At 35.2% G+C, this 22,292-nt stretch overlaps 8 protein-coding genes across 10 annotated transcripts in view; 7 read left to right on the top strand and 1 right to left on the bottom strand.

The window, feature by feature from the left end:
• Calx (sodium/calcium exchanger 3) overlaps positions 1–22,292 on the bottom strand; it is a 214,584-nt gene that overhangs the window by 8,046 nt on the left and 184,246 nt on the right. The window lies entirely within an intron of this gene.
• LOC139088568 (uncharacterized) lies at positions 437–4,688 on the top strand. The gene is made up of 9 exons (XM_070637839.1): positions 437–855; positions 934–1,150; positions 1,208–1,918; positions 2,081–2,111; positions 2,297–2,454; positions 2,599–2,957; positions 3,034–3,658; positions 3,867–4,292; positions 4,349–4,688. Exons 1-9 carry the CDS (start codon positions 511–513, stop codon positions 4,507–4,509), a joined length of 3,033 nt encoding a protein of 1,010 aa, XP_070493940.1. The 5' UTR covers positions 437–510; the 3' UTR covers positions 4,510–4,688.
• On the top strand, positions 4,890–6,713 carry LOC139088427 (probable cytochrome P450 6a13). The gene is made up of 4 exons (XM_070637646.1): positions 4,890–5,259; positions 5,318–5,340; positions 5,508–6,439; positions 6,496–6,713. The coding sequence occupies exons 1-4, from the start codon at positions 4,933–4,935 to the stop codon at positions 6,684–6,686; spliced, it is 1,473 nt and encodes a 490-aa protein (XP_070493747.1). The 5' UTR covers positions 4,890–4,932; the 3' UTR covers positions 6,687–6,713.
• Positions 7,075–13,092, top strand: LOC139088567 (uncharacterized). Its single transcript, XM_070637838.1, has 7 exons — positions 7,075–7,428; positions 7,635–7,657; positions 7,712–7,944; positions 8,001–8,883; positions 11,437–11,776; positions 11,839–11,861; positions 11,920–13,092. The coding sequence occupies exons 1-7, from the start codon at positions 7,099–7,101 to the stop codon at positions 13,037–13,039; spliced, it is 2,952 nt and encodes a 983-aa protein (XP_070493939.1). The 5' UTR covers positions 7,075–7,098; the 3' UTR covers positions 13,040–13,092.
• LOC139088428 (probable cytochrome P450 6a13) lies at positions 9,325–11,309 on the top strand. The gene is made up of 5 exons (XM_070637647.1): positions 9,325–9,697; positions 9,920–9,942; positions 10,000–10,232; positions 10,293–10,991; positions 11,048–11,309. The coding sequence occupies exons 1-5, from the start codon at positions 9,371–9,373 to the stop codon at positions 11,236–11,238; spliced, it is 1,473 nt and encodes a 490-aa protein (XP_070493748.1). The 5' UTR covers positions 9,325–9,370; the 3' UTR covers positions 11,239–11,309.
• On the top strand, positions 13,285–17,596 carry LOC139088566 (uncharacterized). The gene is made up of 8 exons (XM_070637836.1): positions 13,285–14,336; positions 14,393–14,648; positions 14,706–15,426; positions 15,488–15,650; positions 15,877–16,218; positions 16,338–16,593; positions 16,651–17,371; positions 17,431–17,596. Exons 1-8 carry the CDS (start codon positions 14,022–14,024, stop codon positions 17,594–17,596), a joined length of 2,940 nt encoding a protein of 979 aa, XP_070493937.1. The 5' UTR covers positions 13,285–14,021.
• On the top strand, positions 18,515–20,340 carry LOC139088429 (probable cytochrome P450 6a21). Its single transcript, XM_070637648.1, has 4 exons — positions 18,515–19,446; positions 19,574–19,971; positions 20,032–20,062; positions 20,131–20,340. The coding sequence occupies exons 1-4, from the start codon at positions 18,566–18,568 to the stop codon at positions 20,288–20,290; spliced, it is 1,470 nt and encodes a 489-aa protein (XP_070493749.1). The 5' UTR covers positions 18,515–18,565; the 3' UTR covers positions 20,291–20,340.
• LOC139088430 (probable cytochrome P450 6a13) lies at positions 20,394–22,247 on the top strand. The gene is made up of 4 exons (XM_070637649.1): positions 20,394–21,325; positions 21,378–21,775; positions 21,933–21,963; positions 22,021–22,247. Exons 1-4 carry the CDS (start codon positions 20,442–20,444, stop codon positions 22,175–22,177), a joined length of 1,470 nt encoding a protein of 489 aa, XP_070493750.1. The 5' UTR covers positions 20,394–20,441; the 3' UTR covers positions 22,178–22,247.

Genomic DNA, 22,292 nt, shown 5'->3' with positions numbered 1-22,292 from the left:
AGACATGTGATTTTGTAAAGTAAAATGGAAGGATTAAAGGTAAATTGCTTATCACAAGTTGCATCAAGTTCTTGACTATAGAATAAATGCTCATTCAATTAGAGCTTTTTCTTCTTAGATTCTGTATAGTACACATGTCTATATAGGAACGATATTTACTAATACAAACAATGCTGAATACCCAAAAGCTATCATTAAGTTTGACATCCATGAATAATTAATGTCAAATGTCCAAAAATACAATCATTCAAAATAATTGTCAACGAGTAGTCGTTGCCATGAATCACAATAATAAACAATCCATACAGTCAAAACATTGCGTAATATTCAGTCCCAGACATTAACACGTAATGTTCCGCTAACACATGGATAATAAATTGTAAACAAAAATACAACGGCACTTCCAAAAAATATATACAAAAGTACATTCATTCTCACAGAAGCTCTCAGTCTGTTGTTGAATTTTGACATTGTTGATTCTCTCGTATTCTGCCATAAGCAAAAAAAGAAATGCTTTTGACCTTGACAATAGTGACTTTATTATTTTTGTATGTTTACATCAAATATCGATATGATTTTTGGACAAATCGTGGATTTCCGAGTGCAAAGCCGACTTTTCTGTTTGGTAATATTGCCGGTGTTGGAAGAACAAGAAGCATTGCAGATTCTTTAAAGCAAGTTTATGACGAATTCAGAGGAAAAGAAAATTTTGTTGGAATTTACTTCTTTACAAATCCAGCAATGATAATTATTAATCCAGAACTTGCAAAATTAATTCTTGTTAAAGATTTTCAATATTTTTCGGATCGCGGAATGTACTCGAATAAGGTTTCAGATCCATTGAGTCATAATTTGGTAAGTAACATATTAAATCACGCACGTGCCAAATGTCCTGTTGCATGCTTGTAAACAAATAAATTATTTGATCCACAGCTGACGATGAAAGTAGACGATTGGAAGCCAAAGAGAATGAAAATAACGCCAACATTCAGTTCTGGGAAAATCAAGTCAATGTTCGATATCATATCGGGAATCACTGATAATTTAGTAGACAAGTTCTCAAACACATCCGAGCCTAACATAAGTGAGACGATCGCATTGTATTCGACTGACATCATATCGAACATTGCATTTGGAATCGAAAGCAATTGTAAGTTGAAATGTTGTGGGAAGCTTCATCTTATCATAATGAATATGTCAATTACAGGCCTTGCGGATCCAGATTCAGAAATAAGGAAATATGGCAAGAAGATATTCCAAATGAATGTTATAAGAATCACGAGATTCTTCCTAACATCTCAGTTCCCAGAATTAGCTGTTTCTTTAGGCATAAAAGCTACAAACCAGGAAGCATCCGGATACTTCCTGAAATTGTTCATTGAGACTGTTAAGTACAGAGAAGAGAATAATATCCGTAGAAATGACTTTTTACAGATTTTGATAGACTTAAAGAACAGCAAAGAGGGATCAGGTATTGATCTTAAGGAACTGGCATCTGAGAGTTTTGCCTTTTTTGGAGGTGGATTTGAGACAACTTCATCAACAATTACTTATTGCCTTTATGAATTATCACAAAATAAAGACATCCAAGATCGCTTAAGAGAAGAGATTGATCAAGTTTTAAGCAGTGATGAAGGCTTGACATATGACACATTAACAGACATGAAATACTTAAACATGGTCATATCTGAAACTCTCAGAAAATATCCAGTAATTCCAATGTCACTGAGGAGATGCACAGAAAATTATAAAATTCCAAACACATTATTAGAAATTCCGAAAGGAACTATGGTCAATATTCCAGCTTTATCCTATCATCATGATCCTTCGTACTATCCAAATCCAACAAAGTTTGATCCAGAAAGATTTACAGAAGAGAACATCAAGATGAGACCAGCATTTACGTATCTTCCATTTGGTAGGTTCATAAATGATGTCAATAAGACTTTAGTGTCGATTCCGATATCTCGGTTCCCACAAATAATCTTCAATACTCAAGTTTGAAGCTTACTTGTCTATTTATCAAAATGATTTATGAGCTGTTGACTTATCGCAAATTTTTTGTTTACTTTTTTTGAAGGTGAGGGACAGCGAATATGTGTCGGCATGAGGTAAGATCAATGAACTATATGATTCATAGCTTAAACCAGTGGTGGGCAACCTTTTATGTTACATAGCACACCTTGGTGACTTACTTCAATCGGAATTGCAAGCTGCATACAGTTTATGGCAACACATTAGTGTGCCGCAGCACACAGGTTGCCCATCACTGGCTTATACTTATATTATTTTGTAGATTCGCACAAATGCAAGCGAAAATCGCCGTCGCAAAGCTTATCTCGAATTTTGAATTCTCAACGTGTGATAGCACTGTCATTCCAATGAAGTATAACCTTTCATCACCATTCATGACACCAAAATCTGATATATTCTTGTCAATTAAATCATTAAAATAAATTAAACCGGTTGTAGGTTCTTTTCGACTCCATACCTGATCAACTAAACGTACATAAATAAAATGGCAAAAAAGTGAAAGTTTGCAGCAGTGCAGATATGTCTTGTGTTATTTTTCTAATGCAATTTTTAGTTTCTTTTAAGCAACCACACCAATCGGAAGTAAAAAGTGCAGAGCTATGAATTTTTCTATAGTCTGTCTTCTCGTTATTTTCACTTACATTTATTTTTGGATTAAAAATCGTAGAAATTATTGGAAAAATTTAGGATTTGACTATGTGAAGTTGGAACTACCTTATGGTTCATTCAAAGGTATAGGAACGGAAAAGCCACTTTGTAATGGATTGGATGAGTTTTATCAGGAATTCAAGGGAAAGGCAAAAGTTGTGGGATTGTATAGCTTTGTGAAGCCTGTACTGCTGATCATAGATCCGGATGTGATTAAGCAAATCCTGATCCAAAATTTTGATACTTTTCATGATCGATATCTTTATTATAATCAGGTATGTATTAGCATAATGTACATTTGGCCCCAATTTTGAGGACATACATAAATTCTGTATATCCCCAACACCACAGCGAGACGACCCAATTTCAGTACATTTGCTGGCACTTCAAGGTAATCTCATAAAATTTGACATCAAAATTTATTTCCTCATCAAAAATTATTTTTCACACTCAGGAAGTGAATGGCGAGATCGCAGAGCGAAACTGACGCCAACATTTACATCCGGTAAAATGAAACTTATGTTCGATACCGTTCAGAATATCAGCAATCAGCTGGTTATGACATTGGAAAAATCAATAAAATCATCAGAGCAAACGGAAATGCATGAAATTGTTGCACGATTTACAACAGACGTGATATCGAATGTAGCATTTGGATTAGACAGCAATTGCTTAAATAATCCTGAATCGGAAATAAGGAAATATGGAAAAGATATGCTTGATTTTACACCTTATGACTTTCTTCGATTCCAATTTACATGCTCATTTCCGGACTTGTCGAGAAAATTGCATCTAACTGCAAACAAGCCTAATGTCATTGACTTCTTCTACAATACATTCCGTAAAAATATCGAACAAAGAGAACGAACGGATTCTTATCGCAAAGATTTTCTTCAAATTTTATTGGAACTAAAAAAGAGTTCAACATTGACTGTGGATGAACTTGCTGCTGAGAGTTTTATATTCTTCTTGGGAGGTGAGTCTGTAACATTTATATAATATGTAAGCATTACGTAATTTTTCCATACGTATCTATTACGTGCGAGAAGTGCAACATGTTTGCAATGTGAAGAAAGTTAACATTGAACTTGTTTTTGTACGTGCGGCAGTAGACATAGAAAGAAAGCGAATGAGATGCTTCAATGTAACAATCAATAAGCTTACAATATTACTAATTTTTGTAGGATTCGAGACATCCAGCAGTCTTATAAGCTTCGCATTATATGAGCTAGCACTAAATCCCGACATCCAACAGCGAGCAAGAGATGAAGTGAGGCAAGCAGTTGAAGATAACGACGGAAAAATCTCATATGAGTTGATCAATAGCTTAGAATATCTTGAAATGGTCACCAATGAGGCATTAAGGAAATATCCACCAGCATACTTTCTTAATCGAGTTTGTAACAAGGATTTTAAAATTGCAGACACAGATTTGGTGATTCCAAAAGGCACTTATATTAATGTTAATGTCTATTCATTGCATTATGATTCTGAGTATTATCCAGACCCTCATAGGTTTGATCCTGAGAGGTTTACTCCGGAGAATGTCAAGATGAGACCACAATGTTCTTATTTACCATTTGGTGACGGACCAAGGCGTTGCATTGGAGGTAAGGTCAAGTTAATGCTTTGTTGGATATTTTACTGATTATTGATTTCAAAATAGGACGATTTGGAATGATGCAGTCCAAAATGGGATTAGCTAAGTTAATCTTAAACTTTGAATTCTCGCCATGTGATAAGACTGTAATTCCGTTGAGATTCACACCAACAGCCTTGTTTTTGGAATCAGCCGACAAAATGTGGTTGAATGTTCGTAGAATATAATTGTTTAAGGAATTGTATAGCTCGAGTAACTCAATGGAATTCTGTGCAACAGTAGAAATATGAATTCCTGAATCTTGTCCACACCTAGCAACCCGGGAAGTAACTTTTAATACCAATGTAATATTATCAAGAATTTTAATTACAATAATGAATAAAACCTAGATTTCTAGACACAATAATTAGAGTTTCCTCTTTTAAATCCCTAAATCCTCTTGTCTTAAATGGCTGATATCGTTTAGTACCTAGTGATATAAGTCTTACTGCATTTAGAACATGCTCTCCCTTAAAAGCATATCTTTATTTGTTGATAAAATTGTCTGATAAAAAGCCACTCAAAATTTAAAAACAATAAGTAAGATTTCAAATAGTAACAAGTTTACAGTCAATAAAGTCACTCAGTGCTGAATAGACTGTTCATAAGAAATGAACGCTCAAGTCTTAACGCTTATAGCTGTGATATTATCTATAATTTATTTATGGATAAAAAGAAGATTCACTTTTTGGAAGGACAGAGGTTTCATGCAAGGCCATCCATCATTTCCATTAGGAACATTACAAGGCGTCGGGACTTCAGTAACAAGCGCTGAAAACTTGGATTATTACTATAGGAAGTTTAAGGGAAAGGCACATCTCGTTGGACTTTATAATTTTCTTTCGCCGTCACTTCTTATAATTGATCCAAAATTGATTAAGAATATTCTGGTTCGAGATTTTCAGTCATTCCATGATCGAGGATTCTATTATGATAAGGTAAGTGGATATTTGTGAATTTTCTATTGAATATAGAATTAAACTCTCTCTTTTACAGGAAGGTGATCCTCTTAGTGCAAGGTAAGTATTTGTATTACGTGAGACTCAAATCCAAGTCCTATGACTTCAGATCGCTTGCTCTTACCACTGAGCTACAGGGCAATCCCGGTTTCGTAAGGATCGTGGCACAAAACATACTCAAACCTCCTTCATTATATTCAGTTCTTATAACATTATTTAAATTCCAGCATCTTAACACTTGATGGTCAAGACTGGAGGGATCGCAGAGTAAAGCTTTCTCCAATTTTCACATCCGGTAAAATGAAGATGATGTTTGAAATAATTAATGACATTAGTGACAAATTGGTCAGAGTTGTTAGCCAAGAAAGTCAAAAACTAGATGAAATTGAAATGCGATCATGGACACAAAGGTACACAATCGATAACATCGGAAATGTTGCATTTGGAATTGAACCGAACTGCATTGAAGTTAGAAACTCTGAATTTGAGCTGAAAAGTCGGAGAATTATTGAATCGACTTTCTTTGAAAGTTTGCAGTTCATTTTTGCTTCTGAATTTCCAAATCTAGCAAGGAAGTTGGGAGTCAAGTTTTTACCTAAGGAAGTCTCGTCTTTCTTCCTTGAAGCCTTCGTCGATGCTATAAAATACCGTGAAAATAATGAAATTGAACGAAATGATTTTGTGAAGCTTTTATTAGGACTTAAAGATGTCTATTCAATTCAGGAACTTGCCGCTGAAGCTTTTCTTGTATTCATTGGAGGATTCGAGACATCAAGTACTCTTATGACTTTTGCACTTTATGAATTAGCATTGAATCCAGACATACAAGAGAGATTGAGAGAAGAAATAACAGCAGGAATTGAAGAAAATGATGGAAAATTGACCTATGACTTGCTATTTGGCTTCAAATATCTTGATATGGTCATCCAAGAGTCATTAAGGAAATACCCACCGATTCCTATTCAGTTCAGAAAGGCTACTATTGACTATCATATTCCAAAGACTAAGCTTGTCATTCCAAAAGGAACTCTTATTCAAATCAGCTCTTATTCGGTTCAACATGATCCTGAATATTTCCCAGATCCTGACAAGTTTGATCCAGAACGATTTAATGAAGAAAATATTAAAGATGTCCGTCCATTTACCAACCTTCCATTTGGTATGAATTCGATTATTTTATTTATCATTGCCAATAATTTAAAATTTTGCTTCCAGGTGATGGACCCCGTAACTGTTTAGGCATGAGGTTTGGTTTGATGCAATCAAAAATGGGAATCACCAAAATAATCAAGAACTTTATTGTGAGTCCAAGCAAGAAGACACCAATTCCAGTCAAATTTGTACCACCGAATCCATTTTTAGCACCTGTCGGCGGGATGTGGTTGAATTTGAAGAAAATTGAATAAAAGTTCAGTGTATTGTACAGCAGATAATGGATGACTAATTGTTGTTTTGGTTCGAATTATCTTAGGGGGTCGTTGACTTATTACGTAACGCTCTTAAGGGGGAGTGGGGTCTAGTTGAGATTTTGTAAAGCAGGTGGGATATGAGAATGTCAAAAAGTAGATATTTCGAGTTACGTCATAAGTGAATGACCCCTAGGTTCCTATCTCAGGCTCCAATCAATCCATGGTTTATATATGTATTTTGATTAAATGTGAAGGAACCAACAAACAAATAAAAAATATCGCAAATCTGTTTGATAATCAAGTTTTTTTGTATGTATAGGTTCCTAATACTTTACTAATGCTCATAAAAAATAGAAGAACCTGCTTCAGTATTGCTTTGAATTTTGTTCTTTTAACATCAATCGCAAAAATGAGCTTGATTATTTTGATTATTCTTCTTATCATTTGCTATTCACTTGCTCGGAAATGGCTAAACCAAAAGTTTAGTTTCTGGTCAGATCGAGGCTTCTTACAAGGAGATCCAACATTTCCGTTTGGAACATTGGACGGAGTTGGATTTAAAATGACTAATCATGAGAAATATGATTATTATTATAAGAAGTTTAAGGGAAAGGCTCCCGCTGTTGGACTTTATCATTTCTTATCACCGGTTTTACTCGTGTTGGATACAGAACTGTTGAAAAATATTTTTGTTCGCGATTTTGCATCATTTCATGGACGTGGATTGTATCATAATAAAGTGAGATTGTAGAATTTTAAGGAAGTGATTTCTCCAGTTTTGGAACGCAAGTATCCGGTACAGTATTGGTACACCAGTGGTATAGTACGGTATATACATGTATGTACCGTAACATTGGTGCACAAATGCTGTACCGTACCACAACTGGAGAAATCGTCCCCAGTTATGAATCAAGTCATGAAATGAATAATACGTATAATTTTCAGGAACACAATCCAGTTGGCGCGAAGTAAGTATCCTCATTCCTTAAATACATCCAGCTAAAAATAACCAAAATTTCCAGTACCTTTACATTAAGTGGTCAAGAATGGAGGGATCGTCGTGTAAAATTGACACCGATTTTTACATCCGGAAAGATGAAAATGATGTTCGAGCTACTTGATGAATTATGTGAGAAGTTAGTTCAAATTCTTGATAATCAGTTGCAATTCACAAATGAATTAGAGATGCGCAGCTGGCTGCAAAGGTTTACGATTGACACAATCGGAAATGTTGCTTTTGGGATTGATCCAAATGGTAATTAAGGACATTAATAATGAATATAGCCATTAACATTTTCAAATCATTTCCAGCACTTGAGCACGAAAATTCCGAACTTGCTTATTTTGCAAAGAAGCTGTCCAATATAACTTTTACTGGAATTGTAAGATTCATGATTGGAAGTGAATGGCCAAGTCTTGCTAAAAAGCTGAAAATTGGATTCACCACTAAGGATGTCAATGACTATTTTTTGAAAATATTTGTTGAAACTTTGGAACGTCGTGAAAAAAGCAACATCAAGCGAAATGATTTTGTGTCACTGCTGCTTGGACTTAAAGATGAATACACAAAGGAAGAACTTGCTGCTGAAGCATTTATTATATTTTTTGGTGGCTTTGAGACTTCAAGTTCATTGATGACATTCTTGCTTTATGAACTTGCCTTAAATCCAGACATGCAGGATAGATTGAGGGAGGAAATAATGAATGGAATTGATGACAATGACGGCAAATTGACTTATGACATGATGTTTGGATTCAAATATCTAGACATGTTTGTCAATGAGGGTTTAAGGAAGTATCCACCAATTCCATCCACAATGAGAAAAACCAACAAAGAATATCCAATTCCTGGAACAAAACTAGTCATCCCAGAAGGAATTATTGTCCCTATAAATTCATTCTCATTCCAACATGATCCAGAATATTTCCCAGATCCAGAAAAATTCGATCCCGAAAGATTCAATGACGAAAACATTAAAAATATTAAGCCATTCACAAATATTCCATTCGGCGAGGGTCCAAGAATATGTATGGGAATGAGATTCGGCTTGATGCAGTCTAAAATTGGAATTACAAAGATTATCAAAAATTTTGTTGTTCAACCTTCTGAAAAGACACAAATTCCAATAAAGTTCAGCTTAGGAAATCCACTGTTGGCACCAGAAAAGGGAATGTGGTTGAGATTTACAAGAATATGAGATGTGAAGGTTTGTCCAAGAACTGCAGGCTTCTTAAATTTTAGAGGAGCATACCGGCAGTTTTGAGATGTATCTTATAATTCGTTCAAAGCAGCATGCCTGCGTTTTTTTGTTTGAAGGCATGCAATTTTTGACAAATCCTAGTATTAAGGCAATGTTGCTGGTTTTCAGGGAATATTCAAAAAATAAAAATTGCATAAAATGACCAAAAAATCAGAAGTTTTATTCATTCGCAGATTAGCCGGCATTTACATGACCTTCACAATGAACTCAATTAAAAACAGAGAAATATCATCAAGTTTGAGAGTTTCAGTTCTTCTCTCAGTCACACACATTTGTTCTGATTCAGTCAGCTGTGTATGTATACATAGATACTATAATCTGTGCTATGCTGTGTTAGTGATCAAAAGAATGGGAACAAAGAGACATAAAACGATCGTTCTTTAGTATCTCATCATCAGTCATCGTCGTCTGACTTACAAAATGTTGTACAAAGTTTTATTAGGAATAGTTTTACTATTTTTTGTCGGATATCTATGGGTGAAGAAACGATTTCAATATTGGAGTGATCGAGGTTTCTTGCAAGGCAGCCCGTCATTTCCAATGGGAACGTTATCAGGTGTCGGAACTAAAATGACAAATTCTGAAAAGTTGGATGTTTATTATGAACAGTTTAAAGGAAAAGCTCCTTTTGTTGGGCTTTATAACTTTTTGTCACCTATAATTTTGGCTATAGATCCAGAGTTTATTAAAAATGTTTTAGTGCGTGACTTTCAATCATTTCATGATCGTGGGATGTTCTATAATAAGGTAAGTTACATCATATTTATTTATAACTTGCTATGTCATGAGAAGTCATCCCGGAAAGCACATGTCGTAGAAATATCGAAAAATCTGGCATTAATCCAGCGTGATTTTGAACAGCGCCAGACAAACGCCAGCCTTTTTTTTTTTTCTACGTCACGTGCCTTCAGGGGTATTGTGCCTTATGTCACTTAATTCCATCCTTAATCTATTTTTGTTACATTTCAGGAAGATGATCCCATTGGAGTCAGGTAAGTCAAAAATGACGTCACAATGACATCACAAAATCTCATTTCCAAAATTTACAGTACATTAACCTTAAGTGGTCAGGACTGGAAAGAGCGAAGAGTGAAGCTTACACCAATCTTTACTTCTGGAAAGATCAAAATGATGTTTGAAATTGTCGACGTCATATCCAACAAGCTAATTACAACACTCGAGAATGAAACGCTAAAAACAAATGACCTTGAAATGCGTAATTGGTTACAGAAGTTTACGATCGACAACATAGGAAATGTTGCTTTTGGAATTGATCCAAATTGTAAGATTAGAATGATTTCAATTGGTTCCATTTCTAAGCTTTAACTTAATTATTTAACAGGTCTACAAGACGAAACTACAGAATTCACATTCTACTGCCGAAAATTGACAAATGGATCATTTTTGGAAGCAATTAAATTTCTGTTTTCAGTGGAATGGCCAGATTTGGCAAGAAAATTGCATCTTACGTTCGTCAATAAAGAAGTTGGTGACTTCTTCCTTAAAACCTTTACACAGACGCTAGAAGATCGAGAGAAGAGTCAAATAGACCGAAATGACTTTGTCAAGCTGCTGTTAGGTCTTAAAGATGTTTACACAAAAGAAGAACTTGCTGCTGAAGCTTTTCTTGTATTTGCTGGTGGATTTGAGACATCAAGTACATTGATGACTTTTGCATTGTATGAATTAGCATTAAATCCAGACATACAAGATAGATTGCGAGAAGAAATAACAGCAGGAATTGAAGAGAATGACGGCAAATTGACATATGACCTGCTATTTGGATTCAAATACCTAGACATGGTTGTCAATGAGGCTTTAAGGAAGTATCCACCGATTCCGATTCCAATGAGGAAATGTAGAACAACATATAAAGTTCCAGGCACTGAACTTGTCATTCCAGATGGAACTATTATTCAAATTAATTTATATTCGCTTCAGCGTGATCCTGAATATTTCCCAGATCCTGAAAAGTTTGATCCCGAAAGGTTTAGTGACGAAAATGCAAGGAATATCAAGCCGTTCACGAACCTTCCGTTTGGTAAGTTATGAAGCTGATATGTAGATATTATAAGGTAATATTTGGCAATTTTACAGGAGAAGGACCTAGGAACTGCCTGGGCATGAGATTCGGGATGATGCAGTCTAAAATCGGAATCACCAAAGTTATCAAGAACTTTATTGTGTCGCCTTGTGAGAAGACATCAATACCGATAAAATTGAAACCATCAAGTCCATTTTTGTCACCTGAGAATGGTATGTGGCTGAATATGAAGAAAATTGAGTAAATCCTGTAACAGTATAGTTTAGTCTACCTAATTCAGGTAGAAGTATAATAAAAATTATTTTGTAAACAGCACATGCTTTTGTGTTTCTCTCTCAATCAGCTGATTATCTTTGAATGTATTAGTTCAATGCTCAATTATATGATTGATTAGGCTCTCAAATGTAAAATTACTTCAGTTACATTTCTTCTTCACTCGCAGACACACAATGGGATTTATACTCGGTATTTTAACTACTCTTATCATTTGCTGCAGTCTGGCTTATCAGTGGGTAAAAAAGCGATTTAGATTTTGGTCTGATCGTGGATTTCTTCAAGACAATCCATCGTTTCCTTTAGGAAATTTGTCTGGTGTAGGAACAAAAACAACAAATGCTGAGAAGATAGACTATTATTATAAGAAGTTTAAAGGAAAGGCACCGGCTATTGGACTGTATAACTTTTTGTCACCAGCTATCATTCCAATTGATCCAGAATTGGTTAAAAATATTTTAGTTAGGGATTTTAATTCTTTTCATGATCGAGGACTGTTTTACAATAAGGTACGGTCCATTAAAGTCTTTTCATAGTTCCATTAAATTTATATCCATGCTTTAATTTCTAGAGAGATGATCCGATAGGTGCCAAGTAAGTAGATGCATAGGCATACAGCCTGAAGATTGTGACTATAATGATTTTTTTCCAGCACCTTAACCTTAGATGGACATGAGTGGAGAGACCGAAGAGTCAAATTAACACCAATCTTCACATCCGGAAAGATGAAAATGATGTTTGAGCTGATTGATGTATTAAGTGACAAAATGGTCCGAATTATTGATGATCAGCTACAGAAAGGCAATGATCTTGAGATGCGCAGTTGGCTTCAAAGATTTACTATCGATAGCATTGGGAATGTAGCATTTGGAATTGAACCAAATTGTCTTGAGAACGAGAATGCTGAATTTGGATATTATGGGAAGAAACTGGCAAACATAACACTTGGAGGCATCATAAAATTCATTTTTGGAACTGAATGGCCAGATATTGCTAGAAAACTTGGATTAGGCTTCACTCCTAAGGATGTTGGTGACTTCTTTCTTAAAACATTCATTCAGACTATTGACTATCGTGAAAAGAGCAACATTAAGAGGACTGACTTTGTGTCACTGCTGCTGGGGCTTAAAGATGAGTACACAAAGGAAGAACTTGCAGCTGAGGCATTTATTATATTTTTTGGAGGCTTTGAGACTTCAAGTTCATTGATGACTTTCTTGCTTTATGAACTTGCACTGAATCCAGATGTACAGGATAGATTAAGGGAGGAGATTGTTACAGGACTCGATGAAAATGACGACAAATTGACTTATGACTTGCTCTTAGGGTTTAAGTACTTAGACATGGTTGTCAATGAAGGTTTAAGGAAGTATCCACCGATTCCAACTCCAATTAGGAAATGTACAAAAGAGTATTATATCCCAGACTCAAATCTAGTGATTCCTGAAGGAACCGTTGTACTTATCAATGCATTTTCATTCCAACGAGATCCTGAATATTTTCCAGAACCAGAAAAATTCAATCCTGAACGATTCAGTGCTGATAATGTAAGAAATATTAAGCCATTCACAAATATTCCATTCGGTGATGGACCTAGAAATTGTATTGGCATGAGATTTGGATTAATGCAGTCTAAAATCGGGATTGTGAAGCTGATAAAAAATTTTGTTATTCAACCAGCAGAGGGAACTCAAATCCCACTCAAATTCAATCCTACTAGTCCGCTGTTGGCACCAGAGAAAGGCATGTGGCTGAAAATTACTAAAATTTGAATATTTATAAAATTTAGGTGTGCCTTAATACAGAAAATTTGAATAAAAATGCACGAGCATCAATAAAAATGCAAATCTGTTGTATGACATTCAGATGCTTACTCAGCTAAGCCGGCAAGTCAATGAACTTGTTAAAAACAAAACAGAGAAAATTTGCGGAGTTTGAGAAGCTATTATCGTAATTTTGATTCTCTCGCGAATATTTTGAAATTTCAGAGTCGAGTTTTACAGTCAGTTATTGCAATCATCAACTCTCAGGCGCTATACACGAAGTTAAAAATGAGAAATTTATGATTATTCTGATTGTTTCAATTTTTATATCTTATCTGTGGATTAAGAAGCATTTTCACCATTGGAGAGATAGAGGCCGATGTCGATGAAATCTTTCCATTTAAGTCCTTATTTGGGATTGAAAATTCAGGGAAAAATTATCATTTCTTATCACTTTACTAATTACTAGAACTGATTTTGACAAACTAGTTCTTTTTCCGCATTATTCGTCATTTTGTACTCAAGGGCAATTTGACCCTGAATTCGACAATACGGTAATATAAGGTCGTCTAAATATGATGTCTATTTTTAATTCCAGACTTTAGAGTTTAGATCAGTATTGTCCAAAATTTGTACTACGGGACACCCTTGGTACACCTTAATGTTAAGCCACGTCCTCTAGGCTCTAGGTCGATATTGGCATATTCCCGGGATATCTCAATCTCAAGCCAATGCTTCAACATAGTCATCACATCACTTTGTCAATAACATTTACGCCAAAATAGACGTAGAATTGCCCCCAACAGCACCATTGTCTCGTGAGTATGTTGTGACTTTTCATTTATCAATGGATTAATTCTTTTTTATCAAACATTAGCCTTGAAGAGCGATAAGAGATATGATATCATTACGAAATACTCAAAAGTAAAGTTCTTATTGTTTCAGTGTGTTTTGATTTTTGAAGCTAATAAGTCTATTGCAATAGGCAGACATGGCTTTAATTATCTATTTTGCTATTACGTTAATAGTTGTTATTTACTTCTGGCTGCAGAAACGAAATAATTATTGGATAGATAAAGGATTTTTACAGCCAGACAGTAAGGGATCGTTTTTGGGTGTGACGAAAGGTAAAACACCATTTCAAGGACTGGATGATCATTATCAGAACTTTAAAGGAAAAGCAAAAGCAATTGGAATTTATCAATTTTTGGTGCCAAGTATTTTTCCAATTGAACCTGACTTAATTAAGCACATTTTAATGAAAGACTTTAGTCACTTTCATGACCGAGGAATGTATCATAATAAGGTTGAGTGTCTAGCTTTAGTTTCTACAGAATTAATCATTCAATTTTGAATTTTCAGGATGCTGATCCAACATCGGCCCATCTTTTGTCACTAGACGGACAAGACTGGAGAGACAGAAGAACTAAAATGTCACCGATATTCACATCCGGAAAGATGAAAATGATGTTTGAGATTGTCGATAAAATCAGCGATAAACTAGCGATAGTGCTTGATAAAAATATTGAAACTACAAATGTCCATGACATGAAAAGATGGTCACAAAAGTTTACAGCTGATAATATTGGAAATGTTGCTTTTGGACTTGAATGTAACTGTAAGTAGGACTAATATAGGAAGTAATTCACTTATTTTTAATAGAATTTCCCATCAGGCATTGAGGATGAGAACTCAGTATTTATGAAATATGGGCGAAGACTGCTAGACTTAAAGCCAATTGAGATTATTAAGTTTATATTCGCGATGAACCTTCCTGATCTTGCTAGATTGCTTAAAATTCGATCCAATCCAAAAGATGCCGGTGACTTCTTCCTTAATACATTTATGCAGACATTTGAGTATCGTCAGGAAAATAATATTGTCAGAAATGACTTCGTTTCCCTTTTGTTGGGACTTAAACATCTGTACACTCCATTGGAATTGGCTGCTGAAGCGTTTCTGGTTTTTGCAGCTGGATATGAGACATCAAGCACACTTATGACATTTACGCTTTATGAATTGGCACTTAACCAGGATATTCAGGATAGATTAAGAGATGAAATAATGACAGGAATTGAAGCAAATGATGGGAAATTGACATACGAGATGCTTTTTGACTTCAAATACCTTGATATGGTTGTTAATGAATCTTTAAGGATGTATCCACCTATTCCGATTTTGTTCAGGAAATGTGTAAAGGATTACAAGATTCCTGGGACAGATTTGGTGGTTCCTAAAGGCATTAAAGCTCTTATTAATGTCTATTCCTTACATCATGATCCTGAGCATTTCCCAGATCCATCAAAATTCGATCCTGAGAGATTTAGTGACGAGAACAGTAAGAATATAAAGCCATTTACATTCTTGCCTTTTGGTGAGGGACAAAGGAACTGCATGTAAGTTATTTGCTGTAGTATTATTGATCCTAGTTCCTTAATATTTAATGTTAAATTTCAGTGGCATGAGGTTTGGACAAATGCAGTCGAAAATGGCCATCCTTAAACTAATCAAGAACTTTAGATTCTGGCCATGCGAGGACACGCTGATTCCAATGAAATTTGAGACATTTGCACCCTTCATATCTCCAAAAGGAGGGATGTGGTTGAAAGTTGAAAGAATATGAAGAACCTTGATGTTTATTAAGACCTTTTAAGCCTACATGATATTCAGCACTTAATAAAAGTATTTATTTATGTGTGGCACATGCCATTAATTTACCTTACAACTGTAATAAGTATCAATTGTCACTGTATTAGTGCGTATTTAAGCTCTATTTTGATTAAAGTATCATTGTGTTCAGTTATCAAAAACTGTTTTTATTCAGTCTAGATCTCTCCATCCGCTAAATCACACGCTTGTCAAAAATGTACACTATTTTTTATGTCATAGCCGGAATCTTAGTCTTAGCCTACATTCTTATAAAGAGGCAATTCAACTATTGGAAAAGACGGGGATTTTTACAGGGAAGTGCAGTTTTTCCATTTGGTACTTATGAAGGAATTGGAACAAAATGGACATCATTTGAAGGGATGAATATCCAATATAAAAAGTTCAAAGGAAAAGCACCGGCAATTGGAATTTATTCCTTTTTATCACCTAGTATCTTCGTACTAGATCCTGAGTTATTAAAGGACATACTTGTTCGTGATTTTGGATCATTTCATGACAGAGGGATGTACTATAATAAGGTAAGATGCTGGTTAAATTGGGGTTCGTCCAAAGGTGCAGACCTGCTCATCTAATAGGGTTCATAGCTGAATCCTACTTAGAATTAGATAATCTTCAGTATAACAATCTCAAATTCCAGAAAGATGATCCAATATCCGCAAACTTGCTATCTCTAGATGGACAAGAGTGGAGAGAACGAAGGACAAAATTGTCGCCGATTTTCACATCAGGTAAAATGAAAATGATGTTTGAGATAGTCGATAGAATTAGTGATAAGCTTGCTGAGGAACTTGGCCGGCAGCTGAAAACGACTAATGAGTTTGAGATGCGGAATTGGTCACAAAGATACACAGGAGATAATATTGGAAATGTTGCGTTCGGTATTGAATGTAATTGTAAGTTGATCAAGCTTTTTGCTTCCAAATTTTCCTTTAATTCCAATTTTTATTCAGGCATAGTGGACGAAAACTCTGACTTCATGAGATATGGACGGCCAATATTCGACTTATCGGCATTTGAAGCCTTTATGTTCATTTTCACAGTAGAATTTCCAAATTTATCACGAAAACTAGGAATTCGTGACAATCCAAAGGAATCTGCTGACTTCTTCCTTAACACATTTTTGCAGACATTGGAATATCGAAAGAAGAACAATATCCAACGAAATGATTTTGTGTCTTTATTGCTGGGACTTAAGGATTTATATAATTCAAAAGAATTAGCTGCTGAAGCTTATTTGGTATATGCAGCAGGGTTTGAGACTTCAAGTACATTGATGACTTTTACACTTTATGAACTTGCAATGAATCAAGATATTCAGGACCGATTAAGGGAGGAAATTACTACAGGAATTGAAGAAAATGACGGAAAGCTAACTTATGACTTGCTTTTTGGATTCAAATATCTTGACATGGTCATCAATGAGTCATTAAGGAAGTACCCACCGATTGCTGATAACTTAAGGAAATGTGTAAAGGAATACAAAATTCCTGGAACTGAGCTTATTATCCCAAAAGGCACATCAATTGCCATTAACATATTTTCGTTGCATCGTGATCCTGAATATTTCCCTGATCCTGACAAATTCGATCCTGAGAGATTTAATAGTGAAAATATTAAGAACATAAGACCGTTCACATTCCTGCCATTTGGAGAAGGACCTAGGAACTGCATGTGAGTATTTTCAAATAATTTTTTAGGAGTTCACCTAATTTTTGGAAATTTATCCACAGAGGGATGAGATTTGGGCAGATGCAGTCGAAAATTGGAATCACAAAGATAATTAAGAACTTCAAAATTTCACCATGCAGTAAGACTCCAATTCCAATGGTCTTTGAACCTGCGAGCTTATTTACAGCTCCAAAAGGAGGAATGTGGTTGAAGGTTGAGAGACTATAGACGTTATTTACAATCTGAATAGCAACAGATAAAGAACCCGATAGGCAAAAATTTTCCATGTCAACCAGATGGCTGCCACATGGCGTCCATTTGGATGCCGCCCGACCACAACTTAAATCAAATGATTAGCTACGCCACCGATTAACTTAATTACTCACTCGAAATAAAGGTATGAGTCAGCGTTAAGCTTTCCCATACACGACTTGTTTTTGAAATTCACATTATCTAATGATTATCAGCTCAAAATACGTCATTGCACATTTGTAGATTTTGATAATAAAAAGCAACCTTTGGAATTTTTGAAAATTATTAAAAAACACTTTTTTCTATGTAATTTTCATATATAATTTGAAATAAAAGTTTCAGCAGTTTATAAGCATATTTCATGATAAATAAAATTGACCTTGAATGAGAGAGCATGTTTATGAGCGAAATTTAACTTAGTTCTATTTTTAAATCATTCGTTTGTTTTTATAAGCTAAACACATGCTCATATACTTTTTGTAAAAATTTTTGCCTTCTGTTTGGGGTGTGGTCTTTGAAAATTTTATCTTAGGAACCAAACATTTAGGAGAGAAACAGGGTGTGAGGGGATTGGTGAAAAACCTTCATCAAAAAGAGGGATTGACCTCGAAAACCCTCACTGAATGCATCGGTCGATATGACTAGGTAGTCGACCAAACGCCAAGTGATGATTCTTCCTGTTTTCATCACTCAATGAGTCCCATATCCAATGTCACTAAAATATCCAATTTTCCCAAAAATTCTCATTAATTTTAAAGAGTATAACATTAGAATGACCTCAAGAGAACTTCACTGCGCACACGAGAAGCCATTCAAATGTTTACATGCTTTCCTTCTTGTTCATTATTCTCTCAAAAATTTCTGCGTGTTGACATTCAATCCACACGAGCTCCAGATTTTATTAATAACAGTTTTGTTTGTGACTTTAGCTAGTTAAGATCTAAAATGATTATTTATCTGTTAATTGTGACTGTTTTCGTAAGTTATGTCTATTTTAAGAAGAAATATGCATATTGGAAGGATCTTGGCTTTCCCTATGTGGAACCATCGATTCCGATGGGAAACTTAGCTAGTGTTGGATTTAAGGAACATTTGAGTGATTTTATACAGCGTGAATATGAAAATTTCAAGGATAAAGGACCTGCATTTGGAATTTATTTGTTAACTAAGCCAGCGCTTGTTCTGACTAATTTGGAACTAATTCATAATGTGACTACAAAGTGCTTCGAAAGCTTCCATGAGAAAGACTTTTACATCAATGAAAAAGCAGATCCATTAATGGTGAATTTGTTCACATCAATTGGACAGGAATGGAAGGATCTGAGGAAAAAATTAAATCCTTTATTCACTGCAGGACGCACGAAAATGATGTTTCCGATCCTCACACAAACAGCTGACAAAATGATTGAGTATTTAAGGCAGCCAGACATAAATCGAGAATCTATAGAAATGAAGGAAATTTTCTCATCATTCACGACAGAAGTTGTAGCAAATGCAGCCTTTGGATTGGATATAAAGTGCCTTGGACATCCTGACAATGAATTTCGTAAAGCCACAAGATTCACATTTGAGCCTCCAAAGTGGTACAACTTCAAAATATTTCTGATTTTTTCGATGCCAAAAGTTGCAAAGTTCTTCAATATGGCTCAAAATCCACAATTTGTGATCGACTTTTTTACGAAGACAGTTTGCGACAATATTGAGTATCGTGAGAAGAACAACATTCAGCGTGATGATTTCTTTCAGATGCTTATGAATATGAAGAATGATGGGGCAATGACGTTCAATGAAGTGGCAGCAAATAGTTTTATATTCCTTATTGCTGGGTAAGTATGACGCAGAGCTGCACAATGAAGTCTTGGATCTCCTCGTGGATAACTGAACCTCAACCTTGACGCATTGTGCCGCCCGGGCTACCTACAAAATCTAATTAATCTATCATTCCTAATCTAGTTTGGAGACATCTGCAAGTGCAATGACGTTCTGTACATACGAACTTGCTTTGAATCAAGACATCCAGAATCGTTTAAGGAATGAGATCGAAACTATCCTCAAGAAGCATAATGGAGAAGTGACTTACAATGCCATGATGGAAATGAAATATCTAGACATGGTCATCAGTGAAACTTTAAGGATGTATCCAATTTTTGAAGTTCAAACTAGAAAGTGCACAAAGGAATTTGAAATACCAGACACTGATTTGGTGATACCTGTTGGAATGCCTATTGTAATTCCTGTTGTTGGTATGCATAATGATGAAAAATATTTCGTAAATCCTAACAAATTTGATCCAGAGAGGTTTAATGACGAGAATATTAAGAAACTAGTTCCGCATAGCTATATTCCATTTTGTAAGTATTTTTGGTATAAATCAGTCAGATCACATAATAATCATATTCTAATTTATACAGCTGAAGGGCCTAGAAATTGTATAGGCATTAGGTAAGCGTGAATCAAGTGACTTTAATCCTTTTGATTCCAATTTCTTTATTATGTCATTTCTGATAAAGCTTTGGGCAAATGCAGATGAAACTGGGATTAGTGAAGCTTTTGACAAACTTCCGAGTCCTGCCATGCAGCAAGACATTGACGCTTATGAAATTCAAACCTAATTATAGCTTCCAGGCTCCACTTGATGGAATGTGGATTAAAATTGAAAGCCTTAAATAATTGCTGGGAATTTTTGATTTAATAAATTTCATAATTTTGGATGGATATGACATGTGTTCTTTTATCTTTGAATTCTTATCATTTTGCTGATTTTTTTTCATGAATTCTGCTCAGTTGTGCATTTAAGCTTGGTCGATAAAGACGGTCAAAAATGATTCTATACATAATATTAGCAGTGATATTTTTACTTTACTTCTGGTTCAAAAAGAAGCATTTATTTTGGAAAGATCGTGGCTTCATCTATCCAGAACCATCGATTCCTTTAGGAAGTTTGAATGGCATTGGAGTTAAGGAGCATTTCAGTGAATATGTCAAAAGACATTATGATCTTTACAAGAATAGATCACCAGCATTTGGAATGTATTTAGTGGCAAATCCAGCACTAGTTATTACGGATATTGAACTTATAAAGGATGTAATGGTTCGACAATTCGAATCCTTCCATGAACGACATTTCTATGTCAATAAAAAGGCAGATCCATTATGGAATAATTTGTTCACGGCTGGTGGTCAAGAATGGAAGGATCTAAGAGCAAAGCTAAGTCCAACATTCACAAGTGGTCGAATCATGATGATGTTCCCGATTGTATCAGAAGTAGCTGATCGTATGGTTGAATACTTAAAGCAGCCAAGCATGACTCAAGGAGATTTAGAAGTGAAGGAAATCTTTTCATCCTTTACCACAGAAGTCATTGCAAGTGTTGCTTTTGGATTGGACATCCATTGTCTTGGAAATCCTGATAATGAGTTCCGTAGAGTCACCAAATTCGTCTTCGATCCTCCAGTTTTGTTCAATTTGAAAAACTTTATGATTTTTGCACTGCCAACAGTTGCGAAATTCTTCAACATGGTTTTAAGTCCACAATTTGTTACTGACTTCTTTATGAATACAGTTAGGGCTAATATGGAATATCGTGAGAAGAACAATGTCCGTAGAAATGACTTCTTCCAATTGCTCCTTGATATTAAGAATAGTGATGTTGGATTGTCATTTAATGAAATGGTTGCAAATAGCTTCTTGTTCTTCTCTGCTGGGTAAGGCTACATACTCTTTGAGAATCTATGAACTAAATTATATATTCACTAGGTTTGAAACGAGTTCTAGTGCCATAACATTCTGTACCTACGAACTAGCACTTAACCAAGACATTCAAGATCGTTTGAGAGACGAAATTGAGGAAGTTCTGGCTAAACATAATGGAGAAGTGACGTATGATGCAATATCAGAGATGAAATACTTGGACATGGTCCTGAGTGAGACATTAAGGAGATACCCAGTCATAGATACTCATTTGAGAAAATGCGTTAAGGATTACAAAATTCCAAACACTAATTTGGTAATACCTGCTGGATGTCCAATATTCATTCCAGTTGGTGCGGTTCATAATGATGAAAAATATTTTGAAGATCCTCAGCGATTTGATCCTGAACGTTTTAATGAGGAAAATACGAAGAAACGTATTCCATACACTTATATGCCGTTCTGTAAGTATTGATTGGGTCTTGAAACAGCACTGCGTGTTTGCTAGGGCACTGCTATGTCGCCAAGTTAACGAAAAGAGACAAAGTTGCCCTAGCGAGCTCTGTGGTTCGATGCGTGTGCCTCTCGAATATTGAATATCTAAATCTATTTTCTTTTCAGCCGAGGGTCCACGAATTTGCATCGGCTTAAGGTAACATACCTCAATAATTGATTGACATGAGTCTAATTATTACTTTATCCCATCCAGATTCGGAACCATGCAGGCGAAAATTGGATTAATCAAACTATTGAGAAACTTCAAGTTCATCCCTTGCAGTAAAACCTTGATTCCAATGAAATTTGCACCAAATTCAGGTTTCCAGTCACCACTTGGTGGAATGTGGCTTAAGGTTGAAGCAATTTGAGAATGTATTTTTTAGAATGTGTGAGTTGTACACTCAGAAATGATAATACATGCTACACATACATAGACTATTTGTGATTGACTTCTTATTTTTCGTACTTTTATTTCATCATTTT

This window comes from Chironomus tepperi, unplaced genomic scaffold (assembly GCF_022539635.2).
Source record: "Chironomus tepperi strain 1889 unplaced genomic scaffold, CSIRO-AGI_Ctep_v1 contig_163, whole genome shotgun sequence".
NCBI classification, from domain to species: domain Eukaryota; kingdom Metazoa; phylum Arthropoda; class Insecta; order Diptera; family Chironomidae; genus Chironomus; species Chironomus tepperi.
The sequence above is the reverse complement of the archived record's forward strand: the minus strand, read 5'-3'. Positions and strand labels throughout refer to the sequence as shown.